We start from the raw sequence: 18,916 nt of genomic DNA, 5'->3' as shown, positions 1-18,916 counted from the left end.
AGATGTGAAATGTGATGGAGGCTTCACATTTACATGATGGTTTCCAGTTAAGATGTGAGATTTGGTACTGTTTTTACCCTAAGTCAAGCAGCACCACTACCAAGACTTGTATCAACAACCAGTGGTGACTACAGTCGGTAGGTATATTTGTACATGGATCTGCTGCAACTTTTCTGAGTTGAATCACTTTGACCTGTCGATCAATGTTAAATATTTTACTTTTGCCATATAATTCCATCAATAGGAATTATATGGTAAAATAGAGGTGCAGTACATTTTTTGGGCACCAATCACTGCCGCCTACCCCTCAAACATACCTTCTGATATAAGACAACACATTTATCAGCAGACATTTAAACAGCTTCTTCCCCCAAGCCATTAACTCTTTGAACTCTTTGAACTCTTTCAACAGTAGCCAAAATGGAACTGAATAGTGCCACTTAGCAGTTTTTTTTTACGACGATTCTAGTGCAGCGTGTTCTACCGGAAACAAATTCCTTGTGTGTTCTACATACTTGGCAATAAAGAGGATTCTGATTCTGATTCTGATCAGATGTCCCAAAAAGAAAAGTTTTTTTTTTTGTCAGTCGTCCTCGGAAAATATTTGAGGCTGACATTCGTAAATGTTGAACCTATCCTGATTAACAAACCCAATTCCAAAGAAGAGGCACATTTAGTTTCACATAAATAGAAACATAATCAAATGATTTGCAAATCAATGTAACTTTTTTTTCAACTGAATACATTAGAAAGAGGAGATATTTCACATTCAAACTAATAAACGTCATTGTTTTTGACAAATTGTCATTTTATTTGGATTTTATAAGCGCACCAAGTCAAAAACGGGGACCGATGTCAAATAAGTCTAACTGTTGATTGGGCTTTAAAGGAGCTTCTCTGAATTATTCAATTATTCACAAGCAAAGATGGGGACAGCGTTCACCACTCTGTGAACAACTGCACGAGAAAAATGGAGGAACATTTTAAGAAAAATGTCACCCGGCGTACAGTTTCAAGGAATGTATGGATTTCATCGTCTACGATCCATAGCATCATCAAAAGAAAGTGCTTAAGAATGGATGTCTCTCTGTGCCTTTGTGTTGTCATGTTATTTGTTGTTTAGTTTTTTTTTGTTCTTTTGACTTCAAGATGGCGCCGCGAGAGTGGCTGCCTTTCCAGCAGCTCCTGTATTTTGCTTTTCTACTTTCATAATTTTGCTGCTGTGAAATGTAAATTTCTCCACTGGGAGACTAATAAAGGCAAATCCAATTCAAGGAACAGGAAATTACCACATGAGCTCAGGAACACTTCAGAAAACAAATGTCAGTAGGGGTAAATAGAAGTTACATCTATGAGTGCAACTTAAAACGAAACTCTGCAAAACAAAAGCATTTTTTTCCACCAACGGCCCAAAAAAATGATTCCCTAGGATCGAGCTCATGTAACTAAAATGGCCAGATGAAGTGTTACATGGTCTGACTTTCAAAATGCTCCGTCCATTTGTAGTGTTGTGAATGCAAATTACCAGCGTCTGTTTTGACTGAGACGAGCAGATAAGGGTTTATACATAATTGTTTAATAATATACATAGCAGTTGCTTTGCACGCTATTATCGCCATTTTGTTACAAAATGTCCTCTCTTTTTTAAATACGGTTAGTCACAATTACAAAAATCGTGTAATGCGTCTCGTATTATCTTTGAATAAGCATATTAACTGACCCGATCTCATTAGTTCCACAATGTTAATATTCCATCCCAGCGAGTTGATTTGAACGCCAATCTTTCGACGGTTTTAGGACCTCGTTGCAACAGCGGAAGCCCCTCCGCCCCTCTTCAGCCTGTTCAACATCATTCACATCACCATCGTTTCTTCCGCTTCCCTCGCTGTGATGCTAGCTGCTGTCCCACAGGTTTTATTCATGATGTCACTAATGGTATCAGTGGGTGGTCAAGACGAGGAGTCTGCAGTTGCCGAGAGACCTTACACGGTCATACAGAAACAAAATTTGGGTAAGAAACATATACAAATTCAAGCGCGGATGATTCATTTTGTCTTCCGGAGCTTTGACCACGCTTTCTCTCGTTTAGACCGTTTTCTGCCCTATTGTTAAAAACGATCCGAAAACAAGCCGTTGCGATTGAAATGGTGTAATGCGTTTTTTTGGTTTACAGTCACGCTGGGGAGCGTCGTCGGTGTCCTGCTGCTACTGATGATCATCATGGCCGTGTGCGTCTACAAGCCTCTACCCAGGCGCTGAGCGAGTCCTCGCCCCTGAGTCACAAGGACTCGAAATCAAACCCCACCTAAAGGACCACTCGGCGGTGATCAAATCCACCCGCGAGAAAAAGGTGGGCCTCAGAGTGGCTCTACCTCTTGTTATTTATTAGGGGCAACTGGATCCCACCTCATGCAATATACAGTACACTGTTTCCAAATTATACTAGTAAAAAATTAGTGCTTGAGTTTGACATTTGTTATTTATTTGAAGTGAATACGATATGTAAATAAAGGTTTCGGGTGTTTTCATCATTACTTGAGTGAAGAGTTTGTTGCTCATTAAACCTACAAAATTAAATGAGATCCATCCATACTGCAATCACTCAGTGTAACAATGTTGGTGGCAGGGCCAAGATTGGTAGTACAGTAATCCCTTGTTTTCACAGTTAATGGGGACCAGGGTCAACTGCAAAGTAGTTATATAATAACCCACTTGATAAGACAGGGGGTGCTGGGTGGGGCCTAGAAGATGCACAGCCAATCCACATGGCTGTAAACCATGAGATATTGTGCTATCATTGGGTGACGTCAGCATCGGGAACTAATAAGCTACAGCAGGGGTCGGGAACCTATGGCTCGCGAGCCATATATGGCTCTTTTGATGATTGCATATGGCTCGCCGATAAAATTAAATACATATTCTCGCTTTTTCGCCTGTTGCGGCTGCAGTTGGCGGAAAGCGCAATTTTGATTGGATGACACTGACCGGGGTTGGCGGAAAGCGCAATTTCGATTGGATGATACTGGCCGTCATGTTGAAACAGGTAAACGGCCCTTCAAATGAGCCCAACGAGTAAAAAAAAAAATGACGAGTACACTCCAGCTTGAATGCACCGGAGGATTCGCCATACTAATTTGCAATTAAACAATAACATTGATGAAACAGTCGAATGTCAGTGATATTTTAACACGCCCCATGTTAACGTTAGCATCAATATACTTCTGCGAGAAGTAGATTGCAGATAACAAGTGTGGAAGCTAATGAGCCGTGTGCAGGCAAGCTAGCAGTAACTTCACCTGTGGACCCGGCAAGTTGACTTTCATTCCTATCCTTTGGCTGGATTTTTACCAATCATGAGGAACGGAAAACCATTCATGTTAATGGTGAGTACTATCACAAAGTTATTTTAAAGAATACATTCTGACATTTTGTTGGAAAGTGGCCGCGCGTGCGTGCATGTTTTCGTGTGCGCGCGCGCTCGCACGTGTGTGTGGCTCTCACTGAAAAACATTTCTAAATATTTTACTTTTACTTAGTCAAAAAGGTTCCCGACCCCTGAGTTACAGCCACGTACAAAACCTCGTATTTTTTTTAATTCTGAACGTTTTTTTCCTTGAAAAAAAAATCTGCCATGCACTGAAACCTCGATAAGTGAACCGCGCAAAGTACCGATGGATCACTGTATGCCCAAATTTGTAAGTGTTGACATAACAGTTGAATATTAGTAAGTCACAATAATTGTTTAATATGGATTTTTTCGGTAACGTAATCAAAACAAGGTACTTGCCTTTTCAAGGCATTGTTTTTGGTAAAGTGAAATAATGAAGGGATAGTGCGAACATGTTACCGTGAGAGTACTTATGGAAATAAAGTGCTTTTATTTTAAGAGCAGCTGCACCTCAAAAGGTATGTTACGAAGATCTGAAGCAAAGGTTGGCCTTTATGAAACAGTTGGCAATACACTATCATGATAACAGCTCGCTTTGTAGTGGGTAAGATTTTCAGAAAGCGATAGTGGTTGGTCATATGAAAAATAACTACACTGTAGTGGCTCTCGAACATGACTGTGTGTACATTTGCTTCCTATTAGATCGCAGGGGAGATTGCTAAATTTTGAGTGGCACAAGACAAACTTTCCATCATGTAAGAGACAAAATGTCTGTTGGCAGATCTTAAAACAACAAATCATTGAGTTCTGACATGCTTGCACACACTCAAGAGGTTTGTTGTTTGTGGCTACAGGAGGAAACGTCAGGGCTACTTGGGCAGACTGCTGTTGCATTTTCAAACAGAGGCAATAAGGCTGGTATTTGCTCAGGCAGCCTCCATGTGACTCCCCAAAAAATTCATACAAATTCCACATATAACAAAAGAACTCTATATATATATATATATATATATATATGCTGCGGAAATGTTCAGTCTCTTGCAGCATTTTCTTGGCCTTCCGAACTAGTACAAGAAACCTGCATGTACTTCGAGTTAGTAGTATGGCAGAGATGCTGCATGTGAAATTACCAGTAGTTTAAAAGTGATAGATGTAAAAAATAGGGCTGTTAACATTTGACCCTGAGATGTCCGTTGCCGAATGGAAATTGTACCATCAAAACCTTCATGGTCACCAGCAAAATAACGCTACGGGAATATTTACGTTCCCCAAACTCATATAAGACATTGAGGGTCAGAGTCAAACCAAGAACATAAACCCAAGAGTTAAGTGGGAGTGCCAACGTATGAGGAGTCACTTGAAGTAGTCATTTTTGATCACATTCTCAGGAGCTGCCGTAAGAGTAAGATATGAATGTGACTGCTGCTGAGAGGACCCAAAGACCACAACACCACAGAGCCCACTGATCAAACTGGAAGACGGAGATTGTAGGGCCGGAAATAGCATGTGTCCTCTTAGCACAAGACACCCTTGAAAAAGTTAAGACAGGAACGTTTTGCCCGTCCAAAGACCAGGCTGTTAAAGGGAAAATCTGCTGTTGCATAGAAGACAGATAATGGCAATTGTCACTGAGATGAGATGAGGCGGCCCGCTTTCAGATTGATCCCGATTCCCTCTTGATCCTTCTACTTTTCGGTGAGTGACAGCTGCAAAATCTGCTCCAGTTCCTCTTCCTCCTGCTTCCTCAGCCGCTCCTCTCGCTCTTGTGCCCGCACAGAAAGCTCCATGGCCAAGTGGAGCTCAGAGTCGTGGCTTGAGGCTGAGAAGGTGCTTGTGGGACTTGAGGTGTCGCCATAATCCACTAGCACCCCCTCTGGGATGCTCCTGGAATCACAAAAGCCACTCAGTTATTTGTGAGAAACAAAGTCTGCATGTCAATCTGAAATGTTTGGCCATTTCAGACCGCTGTCTTGAAAAGTCTCAGTGATAGTCCTCCACAACAGCCGGTCCTCACCCCCTTGGCCGCGGGCCAGCAACGGGTCCGTCGTTCATTTGGTACAGGGCAACAAGGAAAATTAATGACATCCATGACTTCCGTTTATGTATTTTCGTCATATTTTTGGATGTCAACCACATTAAAAGTAATTATTCTTGACTTCAGATTTGAAAATGAGTTATTCATTAATTTGCTGTGTGCTCTATATGTAATATTTGAAGGGATTTAAACATTCTAATGGGTTCCCCAAATTCATAACGGCCCTCGAGAGGAAACCATAACTACAATGTGGCCCGCGGCAAAAAATGACTTTGACACCCCTGGCTTAGACAAATTGTCACTACCCTCTGTTGGTTCTTAAAAAATAACAATATGTTTGTTTGCTGATTGTTTTGAATGTATTTTAGAGTTTTACTCATGTTCTCCCGCTCCATATTGCAACCAACTATGTCGATTTCGTTCAATGTAAATACTGCAATGCACCATGGGCAAATGTAAATTCGATTATCTCTTTCGGCAGATTCCGGCGGGTCACGACGAAAGTTAAAACCTCTGAAGGAAAACGAACAGTTTTCAATTGCTGTTTAACTAAATTTGTTTCAGAATTAGAAAATCACAATCAGAAAACCTTTATTCATCCCACAATGGGGAAATTTGCAGTCCACAGCAGCGATTTGAAATTTTCCTTAGCTATTTTAACGGAAGTATGTCATATGTGGCGCGGATCATGTAGCAGTATGTGCCAACCGTAATAGACTAACGCCGGTGCTGGCACAGTAGAGTTACAAAGTTGCGGCAGTGGCTGTCAAAATGCGTAAATGGCGCAAGGGCGCGGCCCAGATACATACCTATATATGAGGCCGGTTATCCAAAATACCAATACATACATATTGTGTGTTTATATAGTGCTTTATCAACAGCTGAAGCTGGAACAAAGTGCTAACATGAAAAAAGAGAAATGATGCCCCCCTGAGCCAGGGAAAAACATTGCCAGAGGTCTGGCCAGCACTTTATTCTCAACCACGCAAGAAAAAAACAAAACCCGAAATCATTCGGGAATCATATATTCAATTCGATTCTTGGCCTTCTGAACTAGTACAAGAAACCTGCATGTACTTTGAGTTAGTAGTATGGCAGAGATACATTCGTGAATGGCAGTGAATGAGTTAATTGACAGTATAATGAGTCCTACTTAAAATGTGTATTTATCTCAACAGGAGTGTTAAAGTCATTACCATGCGCCAAGCCCACTCGGCATAACATGCGCCGGTTGTATTTTTCACTTGCACTTTGTATTTGCGGCATGTCTTATTTTGAAGGCACGTTTACAAGTTATTGTAATAACCAGAGTGTTCCGGCCAGCAAGGATGTTCCTCCTGTCATAATTTGTGTTTATAAATGTTTTGAAAATACCATAGTTTTCATACAGGTTGTATGATATTATTTTGTTGTGTTTGCCCGTCACGCCTTAACGGCCGGTCCCTGCAAATATTGTCTGACATTAAACCAGTCCGTGGGGCGAAAAAGGTTGGGGACCACTGGTCTAACAACACGTGATGATGTGAAAATCTACCTGTCACTCTGGCTGTTGACCATTGTGTCGGTGTGTTCGCTGTGTGGCTCATTCCCTTTGCCATCCTGCAGCGACAGAATTTGCGGTACAATGAATAAGAGAGGAAGACGCATGGAAACAGATGAAGAATTATCAGCAGCAGCTCACCTGGTCTGAGTTTATGTGGGAGTCCAAGAGACTTTGATGGATTGCATACTGCAAAAACTCCTCGTCATTCGTCGATACTGGAGCGTGACGGCTTCCCCCTCGGCGGTGGTAGTTGTCAGGTATCGCAAAAACAGAAGGGCACACCCGGAATGTTGGAGGGACTGGATACACATGGAAGCCACAGGTGAGGAGCAAAGACAAAGTTTGATCTATTTGCATAATCTTTTGAGTGAGTTTCTACCTCTGGCCAAGTCTTCGTCATCTCCTGAGGATGACGGTGTGGCTGCTGGTGTTATGTTGGCTTCCTCTTCAGTGCTGCATTTATTCACATTATCAAAAGTAATTCTGGCATTCAGCACATGAAATAGAGGAATCTCTGCACAACAGAAGAAATCACAACATCATTTGGATACTCCACACACGCAAATAAAAATGTTTCCTGGCTCTCAACATGATGGTATTCACCAATTTTGATCGGAAATCCAGGAGGGAATTTCAACGTGACAAAGTCTCGTAGCCGCGCAAAATGCGAGCTGGTCCGAGCCATGAGGTCAATGATGGGGGTCACCTGCTCAACCAGGGACAGTGGATGATCTTCGCTCATCCACAATGTCCCTTTAAACCTGCGTGAGAAGGTAACGAATGCTGCTTGAATGCTGATGCGGAATACAGATGACAACGAAGTTTTGAAGTGCCTCAATGATAGTCGTCTAACTTTTGTGTTCGCACGCTCAGCTCAATTGGTCGTCCAATGTCTCTGTTCCCCAAATCGAAATTAGGATCAAAATATTCCTCTGGAGTGATGGCGGTGGGGTTTGTGGCAGTTGCGTATTCAAGTGTCAGGTCCTGATAACAGAAAGCATGAATCGCATAAGAACAATTTTTAAATGGAAGACAAATATTATAAACAACTACAAAATCAATTGAGATCAAACACTATGTGTATTCCAAGTTCATCATTGCCAAAATAATCTTTTTCGCCTGGCGCTATCAGAGATGTTGAAGGATAACAGGTCGTACCAAATAGTCAATCGAATACACCGCAAATTACAAAAATATGATTCATGTTACTGGAATAGATTCTCTCATAATGCTGGTTTGGTGATTACAGGACATCAAAATACTGTATTCCAATTCTAAGGTTGTATGTGATGCTCTTAGAAGTGGCTTGCCAACTAAAAAATGGAGAAGTATTTCTTTCCCACTGGTCTTTCCTGGTAGAAAACGGCCATTCTCATTTTCTTGTCGTAACTTTTTAACAAGCATTCGCATTTTACTTCATTGGAATGTGCGTGGGAAGTCTGCTGTGGTTGTGAAGTATATGTAGACAATGTGTATTGTCACAGGATGTGCGCGCGTATTACCCCTTGCGCACTTATGTGCTGTTCAACTGTCCCGAGCAGAGACTCCAAAATGTTCCGTTCACCTTTGAAGAGAAGAACCACATTCATCTTTTTTCATAACAAATGCTACACACATCATTTAGTGACGAGTTACTTTTTTTAAAAGATTGTGCACAAATAGCCACGTCTCCATGGCACCAACCAAGCCAATTTTAAGTTTACTCATTCCTTCAAATGTGTCTGTGAGGAAGCCTTTCTGTTCTTGCACGCGACAGTGTGGCTAATTAACATAATACCCATCTCTGCATTACGCTTCACCACCAATGACTTGGCAGCTAGAATGGCTCCAAAGTGAAAACTTTGACGTCTGAAGCTGTGATGAAATTCTCCATTTACGCTTTTCTTATGAAAGGTACTTGCTTGGTTCACCTTTTTGTTTCTTTTCAAAATTTACTACGGCTTGCTCACAGAGACATTTTCAGACGTAGGCAGCTCACGAAAGGTTGACTTAGTTGGGTCATTTTATACCAGCATTGAATTCCATAACACAGTGATACCTCATCTTACAAACTTAATTTGTTCCCAGAAAGTGTGTGTAAGGCGAAAAGTTCATCTTTTAAACATTTCCAATTAGAAACCATTAAACTGAGAATAATCCGTTCCCAGGTCCCCATAAAACATACTTTTCTACTAAATAAGCCTTAAAACTATGCAAAATATACCTTATTTTATGCATAATAATTGTGCTATTGTATTGTAATTAAAGAAATAAACTGCATTGTATAACACAGTCGTTTTATTTACCTTTGCGATGGTAGTTGTCAATGGATGGTAGCAATGGTCGACTTAGCGTAATGGTACTGAGACAGCTTAATTCATGTTTTTCGATGATCTCCTTCTTCTGCTCAACCGTAATTTTCTTTTGTGTCCTCTTCGGCTTAACACTCGCCTATGGTGGGGTCTTTTTCTGTCCCATAATAGCAAAACTATCCTCGGTAACAAAGCATGTCCGCACTCAAAGAAATGGAGGAGGGGGGTGAAAACTAGTCCGCCAGCCAACACCTCGTTCGTGTTTTTCGATGATCTCCTTCGTCTGCTCAACCATAATTTTCTTTTGTGTCCTCTTCGGCTTAACACTAGCCTGTGGTGGGTTGTTTTTCGGTCCCATAATAGCAAACGTACTCCACTTGATAACAAACCACATCTGCACTCAAAGAAACCAAGTGACAAAAACTAGTGCGCCAGCCACCGTGGCGCTGTTCGACTGTGTGGTTTGGTGTCCATCCGCCGACAACTAGTCTGCCAGCCACGGTGGCGCTGTGTGGTTTGGTTCTTCCGCCGAAAAGTAGTTCGTTAGCCAAGACTATATGCTCGCGAATTTAATGTTCGTGAGGCGAAAAGTTGATGAGCTGAAGCGTTTGTAAACTGAGGTATCACTGTACACTATGACGTGCCTCTTCCTCGCAAACCTACTTTTTATCCGGGCTTTCTCTTCATCTGTAAGATGTTCAGTTCTTGTCCTGATTACTACGTTCACATTGTTCACACTGAAAACCTAAGAAAGGGCAAGGGCAGATGACAGAAATGATTGACTTGGAAATGACATGCCTTATAATTTTTGTTTTTTCCCCCAACCTTTGTTTCAAATCCATTGACCATTTCAGTTTTGTCTGTCCTCCAGCCCCAAATTCCAGCCTTGTTCCTATGCAAAAAAAGGGGAAAAACATATCATCAAAATGGAATGTGCACTAAGTGTTGACATTGAAGATTCAATAAAGGTGATAAAAGCTATAAGGTAAAGGATATTAGTAACAAAGGACTTATAACCATGCTCCCGTTAATATAATCTGTCTGAGCAGGCAAACTGGAAAGAATGTCACTCAAGTGGAGTTGAAGGAAAGCACAGAATGTAAGGTGCGAAGAAGCCAATATGCAAATGAAATGAGATCCTTGCCTCTCAAAAGCTATGTCCTTGGTGTCCAAGTAGGTGTTGACAATTGGTGTGGTCAACCTTTTGGCCACTTCTTGTTCTGCTGGCTGCATTGACTCAAGCGTGACATCCTCCATCTCTTGCGAAATGATAAAACGTTCCATGTCCACCACTTGCTCATCATGGTTCACCTCCATCAACTCTGCGCATGAATCTGTGGAAGTACTCGTTGAGTTGCATTTTATCGGACGTCACTCTCATCATTTTTGTTACACAAACACACGCGCTCACACCCACCATCTCCTCTAAAAAGGTAGCTTCTTCGCCCTCTGATCCAAGTCATGTTCTCAAAGCCGAGAAGGGTGGCATCCACGCGAAGGCTTGCTGCACTTTTCCAAATTCGACACACATCACTTGGGCATACCCGGGACACGAGAGGGACTGTGAAGCAACGGTGTAGAAAGGAAATTGTTGTTTAAAAAAAGGGGGACAAGAGTCGTTTAAAATAATGTAGTTAGTCCAGTATGACCCAAATAGCCTTCATGTTCATGTTTTTATTTTCAAATTCAGCACCACAATGTTTTTACCGCTCTGATGCAAAGAAAAATAAAAGACAAAATCAATTTTCACAAGGAACTTACTCCAGCTGGTGAATTCCCATTTCATTTCCATATAGAAGTCTGGTGACTGTGGATGAAAGAGAGAAATGAAGCAACCCATTTGTTTTATAAATCAAATGAAATATTGTGGAAGAGAAGAGGAAAAAAAGTGTATAAATTAAACCTCTCGGATTTTTGACAAAAGTCCCGGTACTCCTTCCAAAGCGGTGGAGGCTTTCAGGTAGTCCCTCCGTTGCAGAACTAACTGAACCATCTCTGGATCTCCCGTGCTGATGGCTTCCTGCAGCACTATAGAGACAAAAACAAATGTTTACCGGTCAATAAAAAGTGTTACAATGGGAGCAGTTGAATGCTAACCTGTCCAATTATTGGCATTTTCTTTAGTAACTTGAGCTCCATGTCTCAGAAGGACTCTCACTGACTCCATGTGTCCAAGTGACACAGCCAGGTGCAACGGTGTCCGACCTCTTGGATCCACAGTTTCTATATCATTCTGGGGAATTACAAAAGAACATGCATCACCCTTCTTAATGACACAATAAACGTATAGTGAATCATACTTAACAATTAAATAATTGCTGTTTTAATGCACATTGTAGTTCAATGCTTTAACAGAACATCAACTAATCTATTATGGAATTAGAACACCTTTTTTATTAATGATCGTAAACCGGTTGCCACATCATCACAAGGCACGCATACAAACAACCATCCACGCTCACACTCGAAGAGAGGGACACATTAGTACCAGCGGAAGAAAATGTAAAGTCGTAAACAGAAAACCAAATCATGTCCATTTGAACGTCAAACGTGTGGCAAGCAGCAGGATCTGTCAAACAAGGCGGCCCACTATTTTCTTGTAGCAGTTTCCTCTCTCCGTGGGCTAACATATATTAATATTTAGTGTTTTCGACTATAAAGCCGCTATACTAACCTGTAGTAGTGCAATTTGCTGCTCCAGTTTACTGCAATTATTCTCCCAAACCGAAGCGTGGAGTGGGAACTCCATTCGAATGTCTTCGCTAACATTAGCTGCTGACATCTTCTTGTTCTCTATGTGGAACACTATAGCAACCTTGGCGATCTTCTTCTGGATACGGCTACAACGATAGCTATCCCGCCTACCAGCCAATTACTACGAATATCACAGGTCATCGCGCTGACATTTTCGGGAAATTAAATCAGAGTGGCAACCTCGCGAAACTTATGCCCAAGCCTTCTCCAAAACAAAAGTTCAAACAAGGAAGTGGTCGGAAGAGTCCATAACAGTGGCAGGGGAGCCCACCTAGACTAAGTCTGATAGCACAAAAATTGATGCAAAAACACATATATTTAAGATTGAAAATGTCTTAACGACAGATTATCGTTGCGATAAATATGAAATGACGTTCATTGTTTTAGCCATGAAAAGTAAAATGGTCAGTTCGAGCAGGACACGTCCATTCAACGTAATAATATGGGGGTGCATGGTTATACTTCCAGGATAAACATCCCTATAAATTATATGTTAATTTTAAAGGTGACTGTGTCGTACTAAAAATAAAAAAAAAATAAAAACAAGGCAGGTCAATGATTGCTAAAATAGGATCGTCTCCTGCATTTAGTGGAATAATGAAATTGCATATTTCAGTACTGTATTAGTCGTTCCGCCGTGTAAAACATGCTCGTATAAGCACGTCTGTCACCACGTAAAGTCATTTATTCAGGATGTTCGTCAAATTACGAACACAATTTAAACGATACACTGGCACAGGAAAAACGAGCATGGCTCGCAAGTCTGACCTCATGCAACCAAGATTTGACGTGATGCGACGACAATAGTACCATTTTGCGTCAGAACTATCTGTAGCATCTCCACTAAAATCTCGATTTAAACCCACGAAGTAGCAAACTGCTTATGTTTTCCCTCAATTTAGTATGCCAGGTTATGGGCTCCAAAATAAAATAAAAAACCTGAATAAACCCTCTATTTGACATATGAAAATTGCTATAAGACATATATTCTAGGAGAAACTAACTATTATGAAAACATAAACTTTGCACGCATTCATTGGGACCCTGAAAGACGAAATCGAGGGTACATATAAGCCATATGAGCTCACACTGAAGCTGGCTGTGGTATTGCTGCTGTCTGTCTACCACAGAGTGAGTACAGACCGCTGCGCGTCCCACTCAGCTGATGTACGGTTGTCGACGAACCAGGTGCTAAATCAGCTAACTTTAAGTGACTCGGCATTCAGGACTGAATGAGAATGATGTTTTAATGGTTTTCCAAACAGTCTCAATCGGACATAGCGTCTCGGTTTTTGGGGTAGCCTTTAATTGGCTAGCATTTAGCTAACGCGGAAGGCATCTCCAGGGAGTCATCAATGATCAGCGTGAGCACTTCCAAGATACTGGGCTAATTTCTGCAGGCATTTCCGGTGTTTAGGATGTCTAAACGCACGAGGAACACAGAAGTGTGTGCAGATTGTTGCGTCCCAGGTAAGTGAACCTTATACTGTAATCGAACAGTCGTCATTAGCTCGTATTTGTTCTCGACACGTTGAGCGAGTTGTGGTTTCCCAACACTCGGTCCACTGTCTCACACTCCGTGATTCTCATTCTAATCGGATTATTAGTGCTCGACCCAGTCACATTACTGTCTACTTTACTGTTAAATGCAGTGTTAGACAAGTTTAATATTGTTGACATCTATTCGGGCTCCCAGGGGAGGATGCTAGTTGACCTCAAGCGGTCAGCTCTTGTTCAATTTCCGTCAGTGGCCGTGTTGACACCAAGTCGAGCCAGTGTTTGAATATAATATCCGCATCGAATATTGTCTTTTTTTGAATTAATGCATTAAACGAAGTCATGTGGTCACCCTTTTCTTTTTATTTTGTTTTCTTACATGTGAGACAGTAGATCCCACACGAACCTAATTTGTTTGGGTGCAGATTAATGGCATGGCTCACCTTAATGGGGAAAACAATCAGATTTTAATGTTTTAATTCGTTGGGAAAATAAATGCAGAAAATTTTACAATCAAAGATCTACAGAACTTGAAATCCAGACTATTAACCATTACATTCTGTGTGAAATCCCCTTTTCTGTAGTTGTGACGTGATGTTTTTCAGCAAGCACAGGAAGCCAAACAGGATGCTGAATGATTTGACCAAATGTTTTCGGTTCTGAATTTTTTTCTCAGGGGGATATCCTGTACGAACTATACATTAAAACACACACAGACGCACAAATTATTAAATTTGAAAATTTATTTGATTCCTCAAGCTCTAGAACCCCTCCCCTTTTCCACTCATCCTGACAGTCTTACACATCAAGGTCTCCACAGCAGCTGGTCTTACTTGCCCCTCCCTTGCAACTGTGAGCAGTTGTTGGCTGTGAATATTTTTAGATTTTCAAGATCTGCCATTAAGTTTAGCAGCACTTATTTGGGGAAAGCGTGAAGGAGGCCCACCAGCGGAGCGTTCTTGAACAGTAGTTTGGATAGAGCTCTTCAAACTACAACCAGACGTCATGATTCATGAATATGTCTTGTAACCCCGACATATGTTCCCACTATATTTCAGATGTTGTCCTATATTGCAGTATCAGCCTTACATTTTGTTGACTTAACTGGAGGACCATACAAATTCATAGTACAGTATTAATTGTGAATTACACTCATTTATAATTGTGCGTGTCAGGGTGTTTTTTTTTTTTTTTTTTTTTTTTTTTGCAGCGTGACTCATAGATCCAACCACCCTCTGTCAATGTCAATCAACAATCAATATCACATAATTGATTAATTATCCAATGTCAATTAATTTGACATAAATAACTTTGTGTTCGCTTATATTTCCCCGCCACATATAAGAATAGTAAAAAAGAATATGTTTTCCTGCAAACTGACCACAGGTACACAATTAACCCTAATAATCGCTTTAGCTATGTGATGGGCGGTGATATTTCCAATGTGAAATATGTGCTTTGTTTCAATCAAGGTTGGAAAACTTTCTGGCCTGCAGACTACTGTGATCTACTATATCAAGCCACTCTCTGAGACGGTCGTTGAACATCATTAATTATTACATTCAAAACACTACTGTATATATAAAGCACTTTAAAACAACTACCGCTGTTTCCACAGTGGTGTGCATGGAGCAAAACAAATTCATATAACACCAAACAATAAAGCAATAAATTAATAAAATAGTAGAAAGCACAAAAACAGTCAAAGAAATAATCAGCCATCATGCTGAGTCAAAACTAAAGAAAAATAAGGATTTTTAAGGTTACCGTATTTTCCGGTGTATAAGGCGCACCTCCAATGAATGGTGTATTTTCAAACGTTTTCCATACACAAGACGGAGTGGACTGTCAGGCGCACCTTCAATGAATAAAAAAAAGTTTTCCAAATATAATATATGAATATATGTTTTCCAAATATAAGACTCACCACATTATAAGGCACTACATTAGAGGCTGGGGGTTACGCACTACTTCTACAGGGGGAAATTGAGTCAGTGGCTACTGACAGTAGTGACGAGACCTGTTGTGACTCAATGTTATACATATAAGGCGCACCTGCGTATATCAGGGTCATCTTTTGAAGAAAATCAAGCCTGTTTGGTGCACCTTATACAGTACAACAAAAAATGCGTTATTTATAAAGTTAGGAAATGAGAGAACTTGCTGAAGTTTCAGTGACAGGTCATTCCAAAGGGAGGGACCAGCAATGGTGAACACGCTCCATTCCTTCTGAGCTTTGACTTTGTACCCCATACTTCTAATTGTGTCCTTTTGCTCATAAAAGATAGATCAGAGAGTTATCTGCATAGCAGTGAGTGGAACCCAAAGTGAGAACATCAGAATCCCCAGAATTGAGACATGTGGAACATCAGATGACAGTCGGGCAGTTTGTGACTCAAAGCAACCAAAGCTAACACAAAAGGTTTCGTCAGCCAAATAGGGTCTAAATCACTCAGAGGCGCCACCGTCAATGTCCAATAGGTGCTGTAAAAAGGCCTGCAGACTACTGTGATCTACTATATCAAATGATGCACTTAAAGGACAACCAACGTCACTTTTTTTGTTTTTTAACTGACACCAGAAAAACATCTAAAATACCCAAAACACGCAGTATGATATTTTTAGTCAAATGCAAAACACCAATAAAAATGACTTAAAGTGTCCAAAATCTGCAAAAAATTGAGCTGCGAATTGGGCATTTTCAGAAAGTCCCGCCCCCAGTTCGTGACGTCACACCAAGACGTCTTGCATTGCGAGTGAATCAAAACAATGGCTTCAGATTCGGAGAAGATGCTTTCTTGTTACATATCCAGTTATGAATATGATTCAAATACAGTAAAGTCTCGTTATATCGATATTCTCGGGAGTCCGAAAAATATCGATATAACCAGGACTATCGATATATCCGACCCTGCGCGCATGTAATTTTCTCCTTGCGTGCATAGAAATAGTATCGTAATAGAAATAGTATCGTAATAAGCGGTTCTATCGATATAACCGATATTGCGGCTTGGAATTGAAGCAGATTTATGTGGAACAGGAGATGTCAGACAATCTCTTTTCGTCAATGGATGCTACAGCTGCGTGTTTGCTTTCAACATTTAGCTTGTAGTCGACGTGCACATTCCACCATGATGTCCCTGATCCACTGGTGGAAAGACGCTTTGATCCTCTCCTCTTTCATCTAGAACTGCTTCATGTCATGACAAAGAGGGTACAGCAAGTCCTGAAGAATGAATGTCTCTCTGTGTCTTTGTTTTGTCATATTGTCTCTATGCTGTCATATTATTTGTTATTTAGTTTTTTTTTGTTCTTTTGACTTCAAGACGGCGCCCCGAGAGTGGCTGCCTTTCCAGCAGCTCATGTATTTTGTTTTTCTACTTTCATTCCTTTCATCACTTTGCTGCTGTGAAATGTAAATGTCTCCACTGTGAGACTAATAAAGACAAATCCAATCCAATCCAATCCAATCGATATAACGAGACTTTACTGTAGTTCTGAAGAGGAAAGCATACATGTTTGCAATCAATTAAATAATTTATTCCATGCCATTTTGAGGCAACATTGGGGGCAAATCTCTCACCCCAAAAAAGAGGCACAACCGCCAGTGGCCACCTACGCTTCCACAGGCTGATAAATTCCTTATATGGTGCTTGGACGCCCTCTTCTGGCCTTCTGGTGGCTTTTGGGTGCAACACAAGGTCCCCAGACCAAACAAGTACAGCAAAATACATTGACGTGATGGAAGGACCGCTACAATGCGTCTTTTTTGCCGTCAAAGGCGGTCCTTTAGTGACATCACGTACGGACTCGTCACCAACTCAAAAACAAGACTTCCTGAGTATTCAGCGCGAGTCTTAAAACGTAAAATATAGCTATATGCTGTGGAATCTTTGTAAAATGCGCTCAGTAGAAGTCATTTGAAGCCATTTTACAAATTATGGACACAACTTGTCCGGAGACGTCGGTTGTCCTTTACATCTAACAAAAACAGACACAGGTAGTCGCCACTGTCATTTATTTGCCATTAAAAACTCGTAACAGGGCTGATTCTCTGCTATGCATCATCTTGAAACCTGAATGGAAGTCCTCCAAGACGTAATGTTCATCCAAGTAAAACATTTAATTGCATGTGCACCACTTGAAATAAAAGGCAGGTTGGAATTGTGCCTAAAATGTAGGCTCTCAGTCATACAGGAGTGGTCCATCGATGAGAAGGTTTCTTCGGGCATCATCAGTACTTCTTTGAAAGTGTTAGGCGTTTCGCTCTTCATCCAAAGAGCTTCGTCAGGGAACTAAAGTTGTGATGGTAATTCTGGTCCTATATATCCCTAATGGACAGCGGTGCCAGGCCTCTGCCCTGATAGGTCCCTGTTCTAAGGTTGGAGGTCCCTGTTCTAAGGTTGGGGGGAGTGGTGGACTACTCCCTGAAACTAATGTGATTAGTACTTTTGTTCTGTCTGATTACCTCTAATGTTAAATGCCTGGCTCTGATTGCCCCATTAACCCTGGTATCACCACTAAAAATTTAAAAACAGCACATCTTGATCAAGGCGAGGTTTATTGAGCAAGGGTTGCTCCACAATATGTTGAAACAGACTGCTATTGATAATGGCCAAGACCAATGTACCAATACTTGGGAGAAGTACTGTATTTTCCGGTGTATGAGGCACACCCAAAAGACTTGCTTTTCTTCAAAAGGTGACCCTGCGCCTTATACACAGGTGTAGCTTATGTGAAATAATATTGACCCACAACAGGTCTTGCAATTACTGTCGGCAGCCACTGACTCCATTTCCCCCTGAAATAATATTTCGCCACAACAGGTCTGAAATTGGAGGGCGATTGAAGGGAGTTTTGTAAACTTATTTTTTCCGAAAATTGTCGAAAATATGATTTTTACACTGGTTTACAGTGTGCAGGTAATCCGTTGACAATTCCATGTACCATATTATTGTTTTCATTTGCAATGATGCAGAATAATGATTTTAAATTTTTTGGGGAGTAAAACACCTTTCAGTGCAAAATTGGGTTCAAGGTTGCACTGTGTGAGTTCACCTACAACAGTGGTGTCAAAGTCATTTTTTGCCGCGGGCCACATTGTATTTATGGTTTCCTCTCGAGGGCCGTTATGAATTTGGGGAACCCATTAGAATGTTTAATCCCCTCCACATATTACATATAGAGTGTACAACAAATTAATGAATTGCTAGTTTCCAAATCTGAAGTCAAGAATAATGACTTATTGTGGTTTATATCCAAAAATATGAAATTTTGGTTAGGATTTTAGCTAGCATCATGGAATTTCACCAGTTTGATTTGCTTTCGCGGGCGGAAAAAAAATTATGTAGCGGGCCAGATTTGGCCCCCGGGCCTTGACTTTGACACCTGTGACCTACAGGAATATT

The 18,916-nt window shown here is 40.9% G+C and overlaps 2 protein-coding genes and 1 long non-coding RNA gene across 12 annotated transcripts in view; 2 read left to right on the top strand and 1 right to left on the bottom strand.

The window, feature by feature from the left end:
• The first annotated feature begins 672 nt into the window (after window positions 1-672).
• On the top strand, window positions 673-2,534 carry LOC148899250 (uncharacterized). Its single transcript, XR_016114702.1, has 2 exons — window positions 673-2,011; window positions 2,174-2,534. It is a non-coding gene; the product is annotated as an uncharacterized LOC148899250 (long non-coding RNA).
• Window positions 2,535-2,672: 138 nt separating this feature from the next.
• Window positions 2,673-12,395, bottom strand: ankrd13a (ankyrin repeat domain 13A). The gene is made up of 15 exons (XM_088994353.1): window positions 11,932-12,395; window positions 11,355-11,490; window positions 11,161-11,285; window positions 11,019-11,064; window positions 10,675-10,818; window positions 10,402-10,591; window positions 10,083-10,149; window positions 9,921-10,002; window positions 8,469-8,530; window positions 7,820-7,950; window positions 7,570-7,727; window positions 7,346-7,480; window positions 7,105-7,265; window positions 6,958-7,022; window positions 2,673-5,272 (listed from the first exon to the last, which is right to left on the bottom strand). The coding sequence occupies exons 1-15, from the start codon at window positions 12,037-12,039 to the stop codon at window positions 5,074-5,076; spliced, it is 1,809 nt and encodes a 602-aa protein (XP_088850479.1). The 5' UTR covers window positions 12,040-12,395; the 3' UTR covers window positions 2,673-5,073.
• Window positions 12,396-13,116: 721 nt separating this feature from the next.
• git2a (G protein-coupled receptor kinase interacting ArfGAP 2a) overlaps window positions 13,117-18,916 on the top strand; it is a 24,737-nt gene continuing 18,937 nt past the window's right edge. For all 10 annotated transcript variants that reach the window (XM_088994341.1, XM_088994342.1, XM_088994347.1 and 7 more), the window contains exon 1: window positions 13,117-13,481. In XM_088994341.1, the coding sequence (XP_088850467.1) occupies window positions 13,430-13,481 (52 nt within the window). In that variant the 5' untranslated portion in view covers window positions 13,117-13,429. The remainder of the gene's footprint in view (window positions 13,482-18,916) is intronic.

This window comes from Hippocampus bargibanti, linkage group LG04 (assembly GCF_051943395.1).
Source record: "Hippocampus bargibanti isolate YZ-2025 linkage group LG04, ASM5194339v1, whole genome shotgun sequence".
Taxonomy (NCBI): Eukaryota; Metazoa; Chordata; class Actinopteri; order Syngnathiformes; family Syngnathidae; genus Hippocampus; species Hippocampus bargibanti.
This window is presented reverse-complemented; position numbering and strand designations above follow the sequence as displayed.

Coding starts and splice junctions, on each gene's coding strand:
- ankrd13a (XM_088994353.1), bottom strand. CDS start 12,039: ATGTCAGCAGCTAATGTTAGCGAAGACATTCGAATGGAGTTCCCACTC. Junction 11,286..11,354: donor AAATGCCAATAATTGGACAG/GTTAGCATTCAA, acceptor TTGTCTCTATAG/TGCTGCAGGAAGCCATCAGC. Junction 5,273..6,957: donor GTCAACAGCCAGAGTGACAG/GTAGATTTTCAC, acceptor TTGTGATTCCAG/GAGCATCCCAGAGGGGGTGC.